We start from the raw sequence: 22,633 nt of genomic DNA on the forward strand, positions 1-22,633 counted from the left end.
AGTGTGTTACTCTTTTTGTTAAAAATAGAAAGACCTGTACAAATATATAAATACATTTAAGAAGAAATTATGCGTTAAAAAAGTTAATAAACTTCTAATTTCATCATTTGAGGAAAAATTCACCTTTTTCTGTGATTTTTTTTTTAACAGGACAGGATTTTATGCAAATCTTTTGGATTTATGTGAGTGTGGCAAAGACAGGGAAATTAAATGATGAGTATATATTTTTAAGCACTTACTAGCCCACTTTATTGACTATATTTTCACTATTTATATGCTATTTTTAATAACATTTTAGCACTAGCATTGTTCATAACTTAAGCGCTGCAGAAAGCTTTCTGAATCCTCACATTCTCTCAACTAAGACAACACTTCGTTAGTGACAAAGTGTCTATCTGTGGACTCTGGTGATTGGCAGGTGTAATCATATTCATTAAACTGCCTGACAGACGAGGACGCGCTGATGGATCTATATGAAATTTTTACTAAAAAAAAAGAGAAACAAAGATCCAATATATGAATCTAACTTTATAGTATTTTTATTTGTTTCCTTCTCATCTTTCTCTTAAATTGGTCCACATGTTTAGTCTGACACAGCGTGAATTGATGAGGAACATAAACCGGCGCCGCTCAGACATGCAGATAAACATTAACATATGAAAGAAGTAAAACATGACCTTATAGACTTCCTGCCAACATGTACTCACTCAGTACATTTTTGTCTTCCTCCCCGAGGTCACGAGAGTTATAACCCACCATCGCTCATGACATTTACTCTCTCCGCCTCCCACTCTCATCTCTCATCTCGTCCTGACTCACCCTCTTCAGGCCATTTTTTCACTTGGCTTCCCTCTCTCTCATTCACACCCTGCACTTTTCACAGCAAAAAACCTGATTACCCCCCCCCCCCCCCTCCTTCTGGTTCATCTCCTGCCTTCCTTCCTTCTCAGCTCCTCCTGCTCTCTCTTGTGTTGGGTAATATCCCTTTACGCTCCCAGTACATTAGGTCTGTTCTACATGTCAGCTAATTCACCCTCTATAAACACTAATTGCCCGTTAATTGTGTTGTAATGAGACGAGGGAGTGACTGTAGCAATGCAAATGTTATGAATTGAGAGAGGAGGATTTTTAGTGACATGCAGAAAATGCACAAACACATGTATTTAGTGTTATATTTACCTTTTTATCAGCAGCCACGTAGCTATTTTTTTAACATAACGTAGCATATATTACTAACGAGCGTTGTGTTCCACTGGAATTATGCGCTTTGATTAGATAATTATCTACACTGATTGACTTTGAAACAGCAGTTTATGTTATGGTTCCAGTGGGGCCGCTGGTGATTAGAGCCTGAACAAATTTTTTTTTTTTTTTTTGGATCTGTGTTTTTTGGACTGTCACTGCCGTTTCAGATCAGTTAACAAAACTACACCGAGGAAGAAATTCAGAGTTATTACGCTTGTAATTTCCAATCGTCGTGGGAGGACAGATTCAGTTTTATTTCACTGAATCTTTTAATAGGAAAAAGGGTTTTATGCTTCTTTTTAATTTCCATGAGTAGAGAGGAAATAATTCATATATATTTAAAGTAAGCAAATGCTGGTTTTCTCTCTCAATGCTTTCAATATTTTCAGGCAGCTGTTTCACATCAGTAAACAAACTAAAAAACACAGAAGAAGAAATTCAGAGGTGATACTGGTGTAATTTTCAATCATCACAGGAGGTCAAAGGACAACTTAACTGTATTTTTTGAGGCTGATATATCAGGTAATAATCTTTTTAAACATTAAAATATCATTTCTTTTTACATCGCAACACATGCAAACACGTTCGGCGAAGACCCCTTGAAGTACGTCACAAAGCGTCGTGATAAAGATGTGTTTGAAGCGAGATATTTTGTCACAAATAAAAACAAGAGAGGGAGCCTTTGAATGCATTAAAAAAAAAAAAAAGACAAAATGTGTTTTTTATTGTAATGATGTACACAGAAAAAGGCTTTGACAGGCAGTTACTCCGGATTGCAATGTGTTTCGAGCTTGGCGCTCGTCCTCAGGCGGCGTTGAGTCTGTTGCAATCCAAAGTAGCTGCCAGTCCAAACCTTATTTTGTGTTACATATTGAGAAGATAAAACGTTTCTCATTTTTCTACATTCAGTGGCTCCCTCTCCTCTCCTCTCCCTCTCCTTTTTTTTTTATTTCTTTGTGTTATTAATGAGCTCAGAACACTGTCAGCTGTAGTCCTCGCTAATGCCGTCAGACTTTTTAGGAAGAGGTCAGTGTTTGTCACTCAGTCTCTCATGAAAACATTTTCCATGACGCTCAGAGGAAAACATCTGGTGAAAAACGTCCCTCCTTCCCCGTGGTGGGATTTACCTTTGGTGCTTTGAAACGCTGTGCAAGTCTTGCTACGGGGAGATCTTTCTCAACACTGCTGCCAGTCAAGACTGGTGCTGCTGCTGGTGCACTGACAAGACATTTGTTAGTGGTGAGAAGGGATTCAGGCCAAAAAAAAATAAAAAAAAGTCAGTGCTTTTTTGTAGTTAGTTGTTTTAGGTCAAGGAGAAATTCAGTTGGATTGGATTTTATCATCTCACGCTGCGGGAGAGAGACAGATAGAATTGCTAAAGTTATTTTGCACTGTGACGGTTGATGTCCTGTCCCATTTTTATGCACTGCTGTGTCACCTCTGGCCAACTGGAACTGTGTTGAAGAAAAACTTCCCGTTAAGCAACGTTTTGGTGATTCGCAGGTCAAAAGAAACTTAATCTGGGGAAATTATTTTAGAGGACTAAGTGACATGTAGCTCTTGTCTCAGCAGCATTTAAATGACTATATTACTGACTTGCTTCACATTGAAATATTGTCATGGAAACGCTGTTTTAACATGTACTGTATGTCCACACATCCTTTGACCTGCAAATCACCTACTTAGTGATTACTGACGGTGGTGGAAAGTACATTTACTTTATATACCTCTATTCAATTACATTTATTTGACAGCTTTGATTACTGGTCACTTTGCAGATTATGATATAACATAAAAAAAATATGATCAATTAATAAAATATGACTTTGTAGATTAAAGTAGCCGACGGTATGAAAAGTACTTATGATTAGCCGCAACATTAAATTGCTGCTAACGTGTGAATGCATCCAGTAATGTAATATATATGATTAATTAATAAGTTTTTGCTGCATTTTGCACACATCCGTACTTTTACTTAAGTAACATCTTGAATGCAGAACGTCTACTCAAGTGCAGAGTAGTTTTTTACATTGTAGTTTTGTACGATTATTTTCATTATCCATTGATTTGCTGATTAGTTTTGCGATTAATCGTTCTATAAAACTATAAAAACAGTGAAAATGTCTGTCACACTTTCCCAAAATCAAAGGTGACGTCTTCAAATTGCCTGGTTCGTTGGACCAACCCCAAAAAATGTTCAATGTCACTTAAAAAGTTCCTCACAAACAACAAGCTGACTGGAGAATGTTTGATATATTTGCTTTAAAAACGACTGAAACAATCAATTGATTATTTAAAGTTGATTGACTGATTGATTTATCAACTAATTGTTACTACTCTATAGTTTTTTTATGGTAGTTTTACTTAAATAAAGTATCTGAGTAGTTCTTCCACCACTTGTGAGTCCCTGAGTCGACTGCGGTGCTTGATGCACTAATCATTCCTCTTCCACTGGTGGCTGATAAAAGAGGCTGTGGTCCATTAACTCACTTGCGTGCACAGCCAGAGAGTCATATCTGTGTATCACAAGTTGTTGATATGATCCTGTTCCAGCAGGAGGTCAAAGCACTTTTGTGTCTCTCGGTTTTTATTAGATTGTCGGACTCACGCGCACGCAACCGAGCTGGCATTTGCCTGCCGAGCGCATTAAACAGCGTGAAACAAATGAGTTCTTCTCCGCTGTTTGACTTGAGCTGAATTCTTGTAAACTCTCAAGTATATAACAAGGAGCCCTCAGGCAGGATTTGGCCTCGCAAACACTTTCACGCTGACATACAGATACAAACGCTTAGATTGAAGCGCCTAGTTAAGATACGTGACCCGGTCAGGCTACAGACAGACAGTGTCTTTCTGCAGCGGTGGAGAGATTGTACGTTAATGAACGGGTGAGCCCACATGGAGACGATGAAGAAAGGGAGGGATGACACAAATGCTTGAGAGAAATTAATTTGCTCTTCTTATGAACTGCTGTGGAGAGGAAGAGGGTGGCTGGAGTGGCTGAGAGAGGCAGAAAGAGTGTGAGAGAGGAGAGAGAAGTTGACTTAAACGGCGACATGGCTGACGTGTGTGTGTTTGGTGGTGTGGTGGTGGTGGCGGTGGGGGGTGAGGGGGGGGTTATTTCCCCATAGATCTCATTAAAGACTTCTAGTCCCCCTGCACTTGGCCTGCAGAAAAAGGCCAGAGGGACAGTGATAGAGAGAGAAAGAGACAGAGAGAGAGAGGAGAGAGAGGAGAGACTCCTACTTCTGCATAGAGAAGTGACAGAGCTGTTAAGAGAAAGATGGCGAGAGAGAAGGATGGAGGATAAGATAGAGATAGGCAGAGGAAGATAAAGAGCAGCATGGACAGAGTGAGTGGGCGTATGTGAGTGGGAAAGTGTGATCACAGCTTTAGGAGGCAAGACAGAATTTTTTTTTTTTTGGTCTGCATAATGATAAAAAACCACCTCTTGAAACAGAAGAGCTTAAAGCATAAAACTTGCAGCATTAATGTAACACTGGGAATCATTTTAAAAGTTAAATAAAAGCGGCAACATAGAATATATTTGTTCTGTTTTTTCCTAAATGAGATGAGACGACGGACACTTTCAACAAGATATTTCTGTGCAGATTCAATTAAAACTCAAAAGACAAACAGTGGTGGGTTGGTATCTAATTAACGATTCAGTCAACATGTTTTTAAGTTGCAAACTGTAGCGATGAAGGATTAAGTCTTTGGCTGGGTTTTGAGTGTTGATCCTGATTGATCTTATTTCATTGACTAATTGCAGCTTGTTAGATGAAAATATTGTCAGTATCAGCTGCTGGCGCTTGGTGTATCAGAGCTGTGCCAATTTCACCAATGAGCACTGATTAGGCAGAATGCTAGCATGAATTTAAAGGGGACATATCATGCATATCTTTAGGTCTATATTTTTTATTCTCGGGCTCTACTGGAATATATTTGCTTGGTTTACAGTTAAAAAAAACACTTATTTATCTTATACTGGCCCTTTATGCAGCACCTCAGTTCAGCCTCTGTCTGAAACAGGCTGTTTTAGCTCCTATCTCTTTAAGGCCCGCCTCCTGATGAGTCCACTCTGCTCTGATTGGTCAGCTTCCACAAGCTTCCCCTTGGCAGACGGATTGTATACAAACATGTTTGAGCCTGAATCCAATCTGAAATATGAGAGTGGACAACGTGAACGACCCGCGGAACAACGTTAACAACAACCTTAGCAGCAAATATTATAGAACAGACGACTGTTTGTGGGTATTTGCAGACAATGTGACGTCATCATGAGGAGGAAGTAGAGGCAAATGGAGTGTTCAGAGCAAGTTGATGCCCCGACTTTTAATTTCTTTACACATGTTCACCTCAAGTTTTGGACCTTTGACCATGTTTAACATCTGACGTCATAACAGTATAAAAATGACAGACAATCACAAAAAGCATGATATGTCTCCTTTAAAGAAAAAAAAATCTTGGCCTTTATACTTTCATATTTTGGCACTGAAACGATATTGTCATTGTCCTACAAACCAACCACTCAGTGTCCATTTAACCTCAATGATTTACAATCAGAGCTCTCTGCCCACTAGAGGGCACTCTGAACACTCAACTTCAACTGCACCACTACAGATTTATAACAAGTTACGAGACTGTCTGACACTATGAAGACACCACCAACTGTGCTGTGAGACAGTCAACCTGCATTACTACATACATACAGTACAGAACCGTCTATTCTGTGGGCAAATCGTTGGGAAAACTGTCTGTTTACAGAAGCAAGTTGCATGTCGAAGGCTTGATAAAGAGGAATCTGTGATCAGCTCTAATTGGCTTGCCAGTTAGAAGCTGGAGGATCAATCGTGTTCCTGGAGGTATACAGATCAATAAGCAGCATGGCTTCCTCGGTAAAGTCTCCCAACTATCTGAGGCATCTTGGAATGAAGGGAAATTTACAACAAGATTTCTAATCTCTGTTATTTTATGATAATTATCAGTGTTTTATAAGACGCTGACTCCTGAGTGATAACTGAATCTTTAACTGTCATTCTTCCCTGCTGGGATTGTGATTCATTTTAGAGTGTGTTTGCTTTGCATCCTTTGATGGGACTGTAAGTGCAGTGTGTAGGTTTGTTTGTGTGTGTGTGTTTGTGTTTGTGTGTGTGTCTATTTGTGTGAAACCTAATCTAATACAAACAGACACACCTCTTCATCCTGTACCTCTCTCATACTCAAAATCTTAGACATTCCCCTCGCTTTTACTTTCACACACACACACACACACACACACACACACACACACACACACACACACACACACACACACACACCTTCATGCACACACACACGCACATGCTCACACACACACACACACACACACACACACACACACACCCTCCCAGTACCCCATCTCCAAGGGAACACGGGGATGTCTCTATGGCAACAAGCAGCTTGCTCCACTAATGAACCGGTTGCCGTAGCGACCGGGTTGGCTGTGCGCGAACAGGAGACACTGAATAAAATAGAGAGAGAGAGAGAGAGAGAGAGAGGGGGAGAAAATGTTATGTTACTCCTCTGCACAAAACCCCCGTGCAGGGTTTTATCTCTTTCTTTGTAGGACACGCACACTCCGAAACGTGTGTGTGTGTGTGTGTGTGTGTGTGTAGAGAGAGAGATTAAGATGAGTGACAGTGAGTGAGCGAATGTTCTGTGTTAGGAGAAAGTGTTGGCTATAGAGAGGAGCCCATGCAGTAATGCAGCAAGAGGCAGGGATCCTTGCAGCTGGCTGTAACTGTGTGGGCCAACCATCCTGCTGCCGCCTCAAGGTCAACCCACTCCACTGGAGAGAGAGAGAGAGAGAGAGGCTGAGAGCGAGATAGGGAGAGAGTGATGCCAAAAAACCTTCTGTCAGCCATCTGTGTAGTGAGTTACGTTCCACTTTGCTGACTGAGCTCTGAGCCGTTATACACTCGGCCATTCACGACCCCACCAGAGACACTTAAAGCTGCACCGAACTGCCATTCATATCCTGTCTGCCGCTAACCGAGGCCACACAGGGAATCACCCGCTTTACTCCGCCGCTGTCTCCCCCTGCTGGCTCAAAGATCCACTGCCACAGCGTTGGACTCCCAGCACTGTGTCCCAGTTTCTTACCACATTGTAACACTGGTGGAAGAAGTATTCAGATCCTTTGCTGAAGTAAAAGTACCAACACAGTAATGTAAAAGTACTTCATTACAAGTTAAAGTCCTTTAGCAGAAAAATGTACTTAAAGTGTTAAAGTAAAGGTGTTCGTTTTGCAGAAAATTGGGGCTGTGACTGATATATTCAATAAATTTAACAAAGTACATTATTAATACTAACGAGTCAATGCATGAACAGCATTTTATTGTTGTAGCTGCTCGTGGTAGAGCTAGTTTGAACTACTTTGTCTTGAGATGCTAGATTAGGTAGGAAATAAGAAAACAGTTTCTGCTACATAAATTTGGATGTGTTTTTTTTTTGTGAAGTTTTACCTCAAACGGTTATTTATTTGAAACCATGTGAGGGGAAATGTCTCTTTGGTGGAACTGCAAACAGCTCATAGACATCTGAAACGTGACAAACAGACACAAACACACTCTGATTATTTCGTAAAGAGCCACAAGCCAAAAAGTTTGGGAACCACTGGTTTAAATTTAACAATCCAGTGTGATTTCATGTAAAATCTTCATCTGAAAAGTAACTAAAGCTGTCAAATTAATGTAGTGGAGTAGAAAGTACAATATTTACCTCTGAGATGTAGTGGAGTGGAAGTATAAAGTACCTCAAAATTGTACTTAAGTAAATGTACTTAGTTACTTTCCACCACTACATACTAACTGTATACAGACAGAACTCACTATACAACGAAAGTACAACTAAATGTTGTTAAAAAAAGTTTTCTGATGTGTTCCTAGAGCTGTTTCACCACTATTATTTTCTACTTTGTCCTGCTGTGGGTACAGTAGCTCCTCCGTTTCCTGTTTGCATTGCATTGTGGGAGAGTAGTGTCAATCAATAGCACACAAAAGAGGCGGTTTAGCATGCATACTAACAGTTTTGACTATACTAAATCTGTCACTTCTCCAGTGTGAACACACACTCAGAACCTGATTAGAGTGACTGTGTGTGTGGATTTGGGACACAGCCATGGACAGCGGCTCCTACGATCTCTCCGAGGGGTCCTCAGATCAATTTAAGGAGTCGTATGATAACTAATGAGACAGAAAATGAGTAAAAATATTGTTCTGCTACACAAAATTTGTACTCGTTGTTTTCAAGCTTCTCTCTAACATAAGTGTTTTGTTTCAACATTTCAGGCAGTCACTAATTATTCAAATGAAACAATAAAAATGAAACAAGCTCAGAGAGGAGAGAAAAAAAAAATCACTCTTTGGTGGATGTAAGCGAGTAGACACTGTTTCATTTTAAGGGGTCACAAGCTAAAAAGCTTGCTGGTTTATTTCCATTGTCACCTTCAGCTCATTAAAATGAACTGCTGTGCTTCTTCCTGCAACAGAAAGTTCAAAACACCTCAAATGTTTTGCATCCTTGCATTAGTTACTGTTTATTTTTAAGGCACAGATGGTCTGCCCCCCCCCCACCCTAAAATATTACAGATCGTTTCACTCCATATTCAGCCGCCCGAGTTCCTCCAGCAGGGTCCTGTTTAAAAGTTTAAAGAATTTATATTAAAGCACAAAGTTAATTAAAACAATATGCTTCATATTCACAGTTTCTTTAGATTGATTGACAGGGATCATTTTTCCCATCATGCCCTGCAGCGTTAAGATTGATGCACATGATGAACTTTATTTGTATCATTTTTAACATCAACTTACTTTCGTGCGACTACTTATTACACGTCTGTGACCTCACTTTTGCTGCCTTTTGTATTTCTTACCTTGTTTTCATCGCTTATTTTTTAATGTCTTATAAACCACAACTTGTTAAAATGTTCTTCACATATAAAGATATTTATCAATGTGAGTAAAGATTATTTTCATCCTCTGATATTTAGTATTTCTTATTTAACAACTGCTGTACTGAAAACTGAACCGTGCGTCCTGTTCTGTGTCCCCCTGCAGAAATGTTTGCGTTTTAACCCGGACGCCACGGTGTGGAAGGCCAAGCAGCAGGTGCTCTGCTCCCTGACCGAATCTCTGCGGGACGTCCTGAACTACGGTCTGTTCCAGCCGGCTACCGATGGCCACGACGCCAAGTTCCTGGAGGAAGAGAGGCTGCTCAGAGAATACCCTCAGTCCTTTGAGAAAGGGGTGCCATATTTGGAGGTACTATTCCAGTCTTTTGACACATTTGTAAGACTAGAAAAGTGTATGTAGCATGAATGTCCTCAAGATGTCACTGCTCTTAATTCATCACGTCTCCCTCCTAAAAAGATTAAATGTATTTTGGGGAACTTTAACAGAAGTTTGTTCAAACGGAGAAACATCAAACATTTGTCTCGCTGTGCAGGTTCTTCTTCTTGGTCGCCTGGAACTAATGTGACATTTTGAATTTTGAGTTCAAATATTCAAGCTGCGTTTTAAGGCACTTTATCTACTGTAACTGTGTTATTTATGTTTGGCCAAGTTGTATAAAAACCTGCTTTATGAATGAAGTTTCATACACATCTTAAAAGAGTGTCACAGCAGCGTTCAGCCTCCCTGCTCTGTTTAGTTCTACACCCTCTAATCTCTTATCCAGTCTGTACAGTTACCTCCTTTTCACGCTGTATTACGACCCAGCGGAGGCTCTAAAACATCTTTAAACTGCTGTAAAGCCAGCCCATTCCTTTCACACTTCTAGTCGTCAGTGAAGTAGAAGAGGAGTTTTGTATAGCAAACCAGATAAAGCTTCTCCGTACAATAAATCTGCAGGCCCCATTTCGTGGATCTAGGCCAAAAGCTAAGAGAATTGAGGACAAAGGCCTTCTGTGGTGGATTAACTCTTCCTTTCCTTTCTCTTTTTCTCCCTCTGCTTTAGTTTCGATACAAGACCAGGGTGTACAAACAGACCAATCTGGATGAGAAGCAACTGGCCAAACTGCACACAAAGGTATAAAACCAATGTTAAAGTCATACGAATGTGTGTGCAAGGGAATGAAAACTGATACTGTAACAGTGTGCATGTGTGTGCCACTAAGCATGCATGGTGCAGGTGTATCTGTTTATTTTACACATATTATTTGATACTTAGTGCACTTGGCTGTGCTGCAAATGCACCGTACTGTACAACACTGAACCGTGCTATTTCCTGGCAGAAGGAGCTCTCTCTGTACTCTGTAATACAGCAGCGCTCTTATCTCCTCGTGCAGGCCAGCCTGAAAAAATTCATGGATTATATCCAAACCAGCGCTGTGGACAAGATGGCCAAGTTCTTAGACAAGGGCCTCGATCCCAACTACCAGGACGCTGATACCGGCGGTAAGAAGTGCCACAGAGCCAGAGGAACTGTCACCTTGACTCATTGTCATTTAGCTTTTACCTCAGCTCCACTCGATCCATCACCTGTCCATAATAACAGTAGAATACACGTGTGTTGCTGTTGTTTTAGCATAGCGTATTTTTAGCATGTGCGTTATAAGTCAAAATCATCACATTCATGAGATAAATAAAATGGCTTAATTAAATCATAATGTAAAAAAGACTTTTACATGACTGCAAGAATCCTACTTGAGTATCTGATGCAGCAGCTAGATATATAGATTAATAGATGCTTTATATGACTGGATGTGCCCTCTAGGTATAGTATTTAAAATAAGTAGATTATATACAAAAAAAAAAAAGAGAAAAAACCCGCAAGACAAATAAATCCAGCTCAGAGCTACAGAAACACGTCCCAATTTACAGAACTGTGCAAAATATGCTGATATAATAATGCTGATATGGATAAACAAAGAATGCAGTTATTATCATTTGTGTAGATAAGACTCTCGAGGGACTTAAGAGGACCCAATTATGCTTTTAAAAATAAAACTAAAACCTTAAAATCAATTACAGAACTGACAGATAGCCAGTGTAGTAAATATTTGGACTGGACCGATGTGATTCCAGCTGTTTGCTTCGGTTGCAGCTGTGTGTTGTTCATGTCGAGGATGAGAAAGAGACTTCTGACTGATGCCAGAACAAAGCCAGTTAAGAGTTAAACTAAAGTTTGTTAATGAGCTGCAACAAAGACGCCGAATATTAAAAGAATTAAAGTTTGATTTTTAGAGATGGTTCTCAGAGGAATAAGGAAACTTTATTTACTGGTTCATCAAAGACTCCCAAATGTCTAGTAGATGGTTTAATATTGGCAAATAAGACATTGTTTTTAAAGAAATAGCTTGGGAGTTAAGGAAGATACTGATTACACTTGCTACAGCTTATCTCATCCATCCATCCATCCATCCATCCATCCATCTACCCACGTATCGACAGTGTTTTCCCTCATTTGTCTCATCGCATCAAACAGAATAAACATGTATTTGAGATACAAAATCCCCAAGCAGCTAAACTTCTCTGACTTGTTGCTCTACTGTATAAACTCGACCTTTCACCTTTCTGCAAACAACAAACCTCCCCCTCTGTTTTCTGCGCTCAGCTCTGCAGCATGTTGGCTCTGACGCTTCTTCAAGGATCTGAGCCAACGCGCTTCACAATCCGGTGGCTTTTCTCAGATCCTGTTACTGTTTACGGGGCGCAAGCAGACGGTTCGTTTATTCGTTTGGGTGTGCTGCTCTGTGTCAGTCCAGCCGCTGTGGGGGCAAGTGTCAAAACACTAAACACACCCTGTTATAACAGGTGTAAAACACACTTCCGCTTCTGAACACCGGGGGGCAACAGAGAGCCCTGATGAACCCCCTTCACTAGCCTGCTGTACTCACATCATACGGGAAAGACAGTGCATACAAACACCTGAAAATGATACTAATGCCACTGTGGATGTCAGGGTCTGATGTTGGACTCTGGTTTGTGGATTTGTGGAGTTAAGTGTAGCAAATGATACATTAACAGAGCTAAGGTTTGCTATAAAACTCACTATGTACAAGTGATAAAAAAAAAGCAATATTAGATCACCCAAAATATACAGAAAATGCAAACTGTAGCATCTTCATGGCTTCAAATGGTTTCCTCTTCTTCTTGCCTGTGAGGTCAGTGTGTTCTTACAGTAAGTCCATAAACTCTGGATGCAGCATTAGGTATGCAGGGCACAGAGGTGATCAAAAGCCTTTAGAAAAACACTTCTCTGTGGTCTCGGGACTTAAATATCCCCACCTTTGTTAACACTTCTTACGTTCGACCTGCCTATCTCTCTCTGAAACCCTCTCTCTTGATGCTTCCCGGCCCAGCAGAGGGCTCCCACCGAGGGCCTTTAATAGGACATGAAATAATTCTGCAATATATTGAGCGTGGTTCCTGTTAGCGGGGGCTCACTTCCATCACTGCCAAGAGAAACTGCTAAATGGGAATTCCCATCAAGTCATCGTGACATGGTAACTTCAGAGGACGTGCGGTCAAAACACCCCCCCTCCCCATTATTATTTGTACCTGAGATCGACAGAAGCTGATCAGAGATAAAAGCCTGCAATCGTTTTCCTCTTTGCCAAAAAAACTCTCTTGTCGCCATGGCAGCCAGCGCTCTGTACTGTGTGTTTTTGTTTTTTTTTACTGTGAGAACACTTTGAATGCTTTTATTCTTCTAGGTGCTGTTGAATTTTCTTACTGCAGAAGTTCAGGTGTGTTAAATGAGGTTAAGGGTGTTGTGACACAGTGTTACTTTTATTTTTAATTTTATTGAGTGTCTTTGTTGCTTTATTTGGCGCCAAAGTAACATATATAGCGGAGACGAATATGAACATTTGCAGGGATCTTCACATTTGGTTTAATTGTCTTCAGGTGTGCAGTTGAGTAACCTGTTAATAAAGCCTGATGATGACACTGGGATTCAGGACTGATGTCTTTTGTGTGGAGTAAATCTTCTGAAAACTGTAAACTCTCTGAAACTGTCAGAAACTGTACCTGAAAATGATCTCTACATCTGAAACTCTCCATCTGTCTAAAACTATACAACAGCGTTCACAAACTACCGGCCTTGTGGCCAAAATCCGCCCACGAGAAAAATGTCATAAGGCACCCAACATGTTTAGGATGTATTGTTTGAAACTGCTTGAAACTGTTTTGTTTTTTTAATTTTATCCCATTATTATTTTAGTAACCATTTAATTTTCTAGTAAAGCGAAAAAGCATCAAAATTAGCTTTTTATGTCATTTTTCACAATACAAAAGCTGCAGCGAACTTCACAACTAATTAACATAAACACATTATGTTCAATCAGCAGAACTCTGATTTATTGCAGTGCACATTTAATCATCCCCAAAAATAATGTCAACATGTTTTTTTAATGTATTTTTAATAGTTTTGTATTATTGGAATGAAGAAAAATGTAGTTTTGTCTCAGACTGCTGGGGATGTGTGTCAGTGTCTGGGTTTGACTGACATTAGCTGGCAGGCTACCGATGTTACACAGTACAGAATAGAGACAAAGTAAACAAACTGCTGTAGCTACAGACTAACAGGGATTTTGAAGACCAACAACCAAACCAGCATCTAACAGCTCTGAAGTGTCATTTTCAGGTATATTCAGCTACATGTTGTTTAATGTGCTGCTGCTAGCAGCTAATTAGCTATCTAGCCTGCTAACTGACATAAGCAGTGCACTTTTTCCCGGGTGAATGTTTGCTTGGTGGCTCGTTCAACAAGCTAAGCTGCAGGACAAGACGTGTGTTCATGTTTGTAAGTTAGATAAGAAGGAGACGTTAACAGGAAAGCTAATGTGGGTTGTGTTGTGTAGCCGGATGCAATCAGGCTCAGTGTGACCGTCCTGCTCCGCCTATGGTTGCATGCCACGATATTGAACGATTTGGTTTGCTGTATTGAAATAAGGACTCCAGCTACGTGAGCGGACGGCTGGTATTTAATTGAAACAATGTAAAACTAGGGGGCATCATCATGAAATCAAATCAAATGTAAAAATATAAATTTCTCCCTTTTGGTTTGAGATTTTTTTCTCAAAGAAGAACACAAGATAGCTGATTTACAAAGCAGATAAGTACGCTGTAGTAGACAAAAAAAATGCTATTTAATTTCAGTTGGACTTTAAGCTTAAAAGACTGTTTGACCTGAAGAACAAACAGTTTCCAGAGAAGTGGACAGTTGATTACTTTTTGTTTTTGTGTCTAATCTGAAAGGAGAAAGCTGCTGTTCTCCAGGAAAACAATTTCAAAGCAAGGAAAGTTTATATAGTTGAAATGTATTATTGAAACAAAAAACAAAAGTTTTTCCACTGAGTATTCAAGTCACCAACCGATTCACTATTTTGATACTCAATTAATCATTTTGAGTCATTTTTTAAGACAAAATACTAAAATAATTCTTTGTTTCAGCCTCTTAAATGTGAATATTTTCTGGTTTCTTCAGTCTTTTATGACAATAAACTGAATATCTTTCGGTTATAGACTGCTGGTCATGAACAAAACAAGACATTTTAGGTTGCATCTTGGGCTTTAGGAGACATTTATCAACATTTTTCATCATTTTTCTGACATTGTATAAACTAAACGATTAATCAAGAAAATAATTAATTGATAATAATCATCAGTTGCAACCCTCGTCGCCTCCCGAGGAGTAAACAGCCTGGCCAGTGACCTTCAAATAATTTGAGTTTGAGACCCCTGATCTAGAACAATCCCTGTGACCATTAAAACTTTAAACAATAAATCTGAATGTGTGTGTGTGTGTCTCCTCCAGAGACTCCTCTGTCCCTGGCGGTGCAGTGTGAGCCGGGTGGAGGTGAGTCCATCCGGGTCCTGGTGGAGGGAGGGGCTCATATTGACTTCCGCGCCAAAGATGGACTCACACCGCTACACAAGGCTGTTCGAGGCCACCGCCATACAGCCCTGCTGGTAAATATTTATGCATGTTCTTGTCCTTTTATGCAAAAGCTGTTATCTAACCAGTAATGAGTTCTCATTGTCACTTCATAAAAGGAGAAACTCCAACGTACACCATCTATATCTGTAAGATGGATATTTGCCCTGAATTTGATGCAATATTCTCCTCATTTGTGTTTCTGTATAAGCAAACAAGCTGAAGATAGAATAAGCCAGACCCTCCCACTCAGCATCCACACCCACCCACACACAACATGCACATGTACAAAAAATCTATTATTCTATTGTACCAGAGAGAGAAAAAAGACATTCAAATTCAAATCGCCTGGTTTTTAAAGGCATGTTATACATTTACATTTTAGGCATTTGTCCAGATTTTCAGTTCCCAATTCACCAAGAAGACAGATACCTGTAGAGAGGAAACTCATTCAGTGGGAGATAATTGCATGTGTTACATTGTCAGAGTCCATGTTTTCCACAAAGGAAAGAAACAGCTGCTAAACTGCATAAAGATTTACAGCAGACTGTGATTGAATACATAATTCTCTCCCACCCGAGGAGTTGCGTGACCTCTCTGAACCGCTGGCTATGAGTTGCCGTCCTGATTTAAAATTCCATGAATATTCCTCAACTTTCCGTAACTAAATTGAAAGCCGCCGTAAGATTTTCTTCTTCCTGCTTCTTTATTGCTGGGTTTTTAGCTCATAAAAGTTTTAAGTCATCATTAATTTACTGCTTAGCAATAGTTGCATAATTTATCAAACCTCCTGATGAATGGCCTGTACATGAGGCTTTACCTTTTCTCGCTCGGTCGCTCTGCAGGTCCTGCTGTCTCTGGGCGCCTCTCCGGATTACAAGGACCGGCGAGGGCTGACACCGCTCTACCACACTGTGCTGACAGGGGGCGACACCTCCTGCTGCGAAACACTGCTTTACCACCACGCCAAGCTGGGCATCAGGGACGAGAACGGCTGGGACGAGACACATCAGGTACATCATGTCTGTACCTGTGTGTGTGTGCATGATTTGACTCCGTTTAAAGGATGAGTGCAAAATTTTTCAAGTCTGTCTTTAAACAACAGTCAGGAGCCCGAATGAGCAGCGAAATAGGTTTTTCTTGCCATAATCATTCCTCTTCTTCATAGAAGATCCCCTCATAATGTATTTACTATGTAAGTTATCCATAAGCCTCCTTCTGTGAAAAGCTAGTATGAAGCTTCAGCGTCCAAATGAGTCAAATCAAGTAGATATCTTTCAATGTTACAGTCTTTTTAGTGCCAAAGTTCCTCTTTTTGTTACTATACTTCCACCTGCAGCTCAACAGGGAAACACAAAGAGGGAATTTGACGCTAAAAAGACTGTAAACGTGTCAGATATCCACTTGATATCCACTAACTCAGACTGCTGAAGCCTCAAATAAGCTTCACATCCACTTTGAAGGGGATCTTTTAACAGCCAGTATGAACAGGAGGAATGATTACAGCGAGGAAAACCTCTTTTAGATTCATATGGACACCTGATTGTTGTTTTAAGACTTGAACTTGAAAAACTGTGAATCTATCCTTTAAGACTTCAAGGGAATCCTCAAAGGGTCTTTAAAGGGGTTTTTCCAGAGCGGATTTGCAAGCATATAACAGTCATATCAGTGTAATTCACTATGTATTAATGCAACATAGGCGTGCACTGGTAGCCTACTGGTTAAGATGCGCGCCACATCTGCAGACTCTTGTCCCTCTTTCTCTTCATTTCTTGTCATCTCTCTCTACTGTTCCTTATCTAATAAAAAAGGCATAACGTGCCTAAACAAATAAAGAAAGCATTAAAACTGTTAAAATCACAGATTCAATTTTTTCTTCTGTTATCTTCTGTTTTATGTGTACACAATTAATTCAACAGCAAAACTGTAAGAGGGTGCTCGGGGCAAAGATCTTTGAATCTAACAGGGTCAGTGGCCTAATTTGTGTCTATTTGTGGGTTATGATATGAAAGCACCATTTAAAAAAAAAAAAGAAAAAAAAAGTCTTGCCTTTGGTTATTTGGGGTGTTAGTTTCTGCTCTTTATATTGCAAGTGTGCAACGTCCGTGCATGCTTTTCGTAATGCACCAGTAACCTTTGTGTTCCAGTATGTACAGCGTCCGTGTCTGCGTCAAAAACCATTCATGCCATGAAACACTACACCTCTCACCCTTCATCCTACCCATCCTGCCTCCGTAGCCTCATATTCCAGCAGCGAAGCGGACATCCGAGGCCAGGAGATAAAAAAAATAAAGGTATCCGCCTCTTCATCTCAGTGTAATCATCACCCACACTTCATCAACATCTGTCTCTCCTAGCAACTTGTGGCCTCCATCTTACACTGTCTGTGTGTGTATATGTGTGTGTGTATTTTGTATATTTTGACTGACGCTCAATATCTTTAAATTTAGATATTTCCATGACCCCAAACTTAAAAGCATTCAATGTTTAATGTAGGTTTTCAGCCCCATTCAGGCAGCTTTTTATTGCCTCGAGGTCATGAAGATATACCGTATAAAGCAGTGACATAAGTCCAGTTATCTAAATAAAACTTATCAACGTGATACCGCACTACAAAGTTTTTCCTATGAAAGAAAATAATGGATGTGGTGGAGGTTGGAAAATTGGGACACTTGGGAGTTTATCATACTTATACCATCACTACTTACCAACGAATAAAAGGTTATCATTCTTTTAATATATATATATATATATATTTGTAGTGTACTAGTGACTTGGTAGTATAGCATGAAACATGTATTGTTGCTATGATTACCTGCAGTTAATTATAAATTACACACTGAGGTGTCCTGATATTATTTTAATGGACCTGCTCATTAATTAGAAAGTGAATGTTGCTGTGATGTAACTGATAATAATTATTAATTAAGATTAAAACATAAAATATCTACTGTAAGCTTGACAGACAACTAAAAGTATGAAAAATGTAACGTTTATATGTGTAGTATTTATATCCATGTGTGTTTATCATTGTGACTAATATTATTGTTATTATTGGATCTATCTTGTGTTCTCTCACTATTTTCCCGCCCTCCGAGTTTGCAGGTGGTGTTAATATAATGCGGTGTCACTTTATAACTGTGACCTCGTGCTTCTCTCTGTGTCGCTGTCTCGTCTTCATCCTTGTTTTCCTCCTCCTCCTCTCTGTCCTCTTCTCTATTAAACAACCACATAAATCCTTCCTCTTTCACTTTTCTGTACATCTTGTTTTACTCTTTGCCTTTTCCACTTCCTTCTGTCCCCTCTCTCTCTCTCCTTCCATCTCTCCGCCATGATCTGTTCATCTTCAGGCCTGTCAGAACGGTAACTCGCAGCATCTGGAGCACCTCCTCTTCTATGGGGCGGATTCTTCCTCCCAGAACGCCTCTGGAAACACTGCCTTGCACATCTGTGCTTTATACAACAAGGTAGACTCACTGTTTCACAGGCAGTTATCTTCCTCCTCCGTGAGTAGAGATCTCAACTTCTATAGAGTGAAGAAAACATTCTGGTAAAACACGTACAGAAGTATAATGATAGGTGCTGTATGCAAGAATCCTGTCTCGTAATACCACCTTGTACCTCAAGAGGCGATAGTGAGTCGCTGTGGTTTCCAGTTTGCTCTCAGTCTAACATGAGAGGATGAAGAAGCCTGTCGCCGCCTGATCGTAAGTTTCTGGGATTTAAATAAAATAATATTATCTTTGGTTTTACTGGTTATGAAATACACATTTTTCCTGTTTTGGTAAAGAATGTCTCAATATATGGGGCTAATTTCATCATCCATTAACACAAGAGGCTGGTAAAACGCTTTCATTCCTTGAATAAAGTCTTGTTAAAAAAGCCAAACTAAATTACCTTAATTATTCATTCCATTATGAAAAATTCAATATATAATTATGCATATTTATTATGATAAATTTTAACCTAAGATACTTTTTAAATTCATCAAATTTAAGTGGACCACTAGATTTTGGTAGGATTGTTAAAGTCACACTAATGTCACACTATATTCCACCTATCGACATTAAGTGTGACTTCAACTGAAGCTTTCCGTGACCTTTTCCTTTACAAACTTCTGCATTTAAGAACCTGAATCTGTGCTTTGGTGTCGTCAAGATATAAAAATGCTACGTAGATATTAGAGTCAGCAGTAAACTACCAAAGAGCTGCAGAGATCAGTGCATCAGATCATGACGACAGACGTTGACCAGCTGATCACATCTCCAAAAAACTTTCCAAACAGGCGTTATTTGGATAAACTGACCACATGTTGGGAATCTAAATGGTTACTTTCTCCTCTGAAAAAATATGAAAACTTAATAAAGTGACACAATAATGGGCCTAAATTGAAAATTACAACAGCTTTTAGCCTCCCTCAAAATCTCAGCCATTGCTGCCGGTTGCTCGGGGCAACACTACTTCTTCATCCTCTCGTGTTAGACTGAGGGCAGACTGGAAACCACAGTGACTCACTATCACCTCTTGAGAGACAGGATGAGCTGAGGCTATTCATACATATTTGTAAGAATACATATATTATAGGTATATTCTTACATTCAGCTCTTTAGGTTCATCATCCTGAACTTGAAAACACCCTCATTCATAAAATCTAATTAAAATCTGTATTTTCCTTGCAAAGAAGATGAAATCAGAGCAATTAGAAAATGATTTGAATTGTACCTGATGATGAAGTGTGAATAATATTGTATATTATAAAAGTTATGTCAGCAAAACAAGGTTTAAATTTTGACAAACTAGATATTTCTGTCATATTAATGTTTCATTTTTACGTAACTCTCATCCCAGTTTGCTTTTAAATCGTTTTCATATAACATATTTAATTGCAGTAACAGAAGGAAATGCACACAGAGTCAAAAGAAGACACACTTTCTCAAACCATTGCATACATGTGAACAAATAACATTTCTACAGTAAACAGTAATTACACAAAAAAACGTTTTACCATAAATTAATCAACGCTGTTTGTTGCAGGAAAGCTGTGCACGAATTCTGCTCTACCGGGGAGCAAATAAAGACACAAAGAATAACAGCGGGCAGACCCCCTTTCAGGTAATGGCTGAGTGTCTGGCTGGGTAATTATGCATGTTGGGTGGTTGTATGGTTTAGTGTTTTATTAAGTTAACGTAGCAGAAAGTGCCAGGGTCCTAATTTCGCTTTAAACCATTATTGTGCTGCGATGCACACAGAGTTCCCAGGTGGCAGGATTGCGTGTGACCCCTTAATCTGGATACATTAACTCTGTCAGTGCAGAAAAACACAGATGAGACAATATGTTGTGTGTGTGTGTGTGTGTGTGTGTGTGTGAAAGAAAGAAAGAAAACAAGAGAAGAGAGCAAGGAGAAAGCTGTGTAATTTGCTGCTGGATTGTGTGCTGACCTGTGTAATTTGGGAAAAAAAAAAAAGGGTTGAAAGCATTTGGGTAATGGCGAAAAGAATAACAAAAATATCTACGCATATGAGAGCACTTATTAGTTTTTGCTGTATAATTTTTTTTTTTTAAGAAAACAAGCAAATCATTTTGAAAAAACGTCAAAACTAAACAACAAAGTAAAGAAAGAATCATTGCAAAACCTCAGGGATGTTTCAGTTTTGTCTGTACAGATCATATATATTTCTTGCATCAGGGGAATGATCTGTATGTTTCTATTAAATATGATCTAAACGCATAATAAAAAGGCGGATGGTGTGTACGTCCGACTCCCAACGTAAAGCAGCAGCAGCAAAAGAAAAGGAGAGGCTGTCTCCACAACGCAAGGTTGAAAAGTTGCAATAATTACTTTGGAGCTTGCAAATGTCATTGTGTGGACAGCGTCTCATTTTTCTAAACACATAACAGCCATTAATCTTCTGTCCATCACTTTTAAATTTGCCAGTTTGAGTTGGAAGTGTAGAGCGCTTACGAAATGATTTACTTACAATATACACAAGTATAACGCTCCAGTAAAAGCACACAACAGGAATAGTAACCAGTCTCTTCCACCTTTATATTCTGTGCACTCATTTGCTATAAGGTAAATGTACTGTATTTATATGTGTGTGTATGTGTGTTTTCATCAGGTGGCTGTTATGTCTGGCCATTTTGAGCTGGGCGAAATAATCAAAAACCACCGAGATACAGATGTGGGTAAGTAGCTGAGGTGAATTTTTAATGCCAGTTTGAAGATGTGTAATGTGAGGTAACAGTTAAAGTTAGACTTTTTGCTGAGTTTAAATGATACACAGGACTTTAATCAGCAAATACAAGGAAGCTGCAATGAAAAGTAGAATCTATGCAACAGTATATTTGGAAATATTTGGATGGAAAGTCTAAAGAAATATGAATTAAAGGATGTGCAAACTACGATCTGCACTCACCAAATTCTCATTCTCTCTCCCGTTTCCTCTCACCTCCCAGTTCCCTTCGTGGAGTCTCCAAAGTACGCCCCTCAGAGGCGGGAGAGCACCCGGACGCTGGCAATACCCCACCCTCATCCCTTCCTGCGCGCCAACAGCGACAGCAGCATGAACCTGCCGGACTGGATGGCGGTGCCCAACGCTCCGACCACCAACATCGTATCAGTGCAGGTGTGTGTGTGGATGAAAAGGTGCTAAAGTGAGTCAGAGGAAACAAACTGTGGTAGATGATTAATATTAATGTGTTCAGTAGCTGCTTTAAAGCTTTAAACTGGATCACACAGTCCTCATCACTGCCATTAAAACTGCAGATGTTAAAACCCTCCGATATTCCGAGCACGTCTAGGACTTCCTGTCCGAGTTGAGCGTCAACGTTGATTCCTGACATTGCAAACAGTAGCTGACAAAACAATCTCACCTGAAGGTCCATTTAGTAGCTGTTCTGGATTTTTTGGCCTCTCACAAGAATTTAAATCTATCTAATGCTGCAGACACAATATCTCTACTGACTGATTTGTGAAGTGGGGACTGCTCGTAGATGTTAGCGACTCCATTCAAGAAAGTTTTGAATATATTTTACTAACTTGTATTTCGACACAAAGTGCACGAAGCATCATTAGCTGGCACAAGATTTAATACTTTAACAAACGATCACTGAACAAATTACAGTTATACTTTGTGCAACAACATTAAACACAGGGAAGCAAAACAAAGTTGCTAAACTGGAAATCAGGATTGATCCAGTTGAGAGTGTGTGTGGGCAAACTTTAGGACTTTTCAACCAAATTGTCCAATTTGTTGCTAATGTGATGTGATGCTTTCTCTGTTTCTATCCAAAATGTGTCTGTTTGGGAGGTTTTATCCACTTAGTCCACTATATGTATTTACTTGTTTGATACTTCCAAATTTTCTTGTGATTTGGATTTCTGTTGTCCACTTTATTCTAAGTGTTTTATTCTAAAAGAGATAATTATGAAGGAACTGATGGAGAGCCGGTTAACCCAAAGTGAAG

The 22,633-nt window shown here is 39.6% G+C and overlaps 1 protein-coding gene across 3 annotated transcripts in view; it reads left to right on the forward strand.

Moving 5' to 3' along the window:
- The window catches only part of shank1 (SH3 and multiple ankyrin repeat domains 1), a 97,182-nt gene that overhangs the window by 37,841 nt on the left and 36,708 nt on the right, over positions 1-22,633 (forward strand). For all 3 annotated transcript variants that reach the window (XM_042392439.1, XM_042392441.1, XM_042392440.1), the window contains exons 3-11: positions 9,342-9,545; positions 10,240-10,311; positions 10,571-10,679; positions 15,046-15,200; positions 16,011-16,178; positions 18,516-18,632; positions 20,200-20,277; positions 21,286-21,352; positions 21,623-21,792. In XM_042392439.1, the coding sequence (XP_042248373.1) occupies positions 9,342-9,545; positions 10,240-10,311; positions 10,571-10,679; positions 15,046-15,200; positions 16,011-16,178; positions 18,516-18,632; positions 20,200-20,277; positions 21,286-21,352; positions 21,623-21,792 (1,140 nt within the window). The remainder of the gene's footprint in view (positions 1-9,341; positions 9,546-10,239; positions 10,312-10,570; positions 10,680-15,045; positions 15,201-16,010; positions 16,179-18,515; positions 18,633-20,199; positions 20,278-21,285; positions 21,353-21,622; positions 21,793-22,633) is intronic.

Source organism: Thunnus maccoyii, chromosome 18, assembly GCF_910596095.1.
Source record: "Thunnus maccoyii chromosome 18, fThuMac1.1, whole genome shotgun sequence".
Classification (NCBI taxonomy): Eukaryota; Metazoa; Chordata; class Actinopteri; order Scombriformes; family Scombridae; genus Thunnus; species Thunnus maccoyii.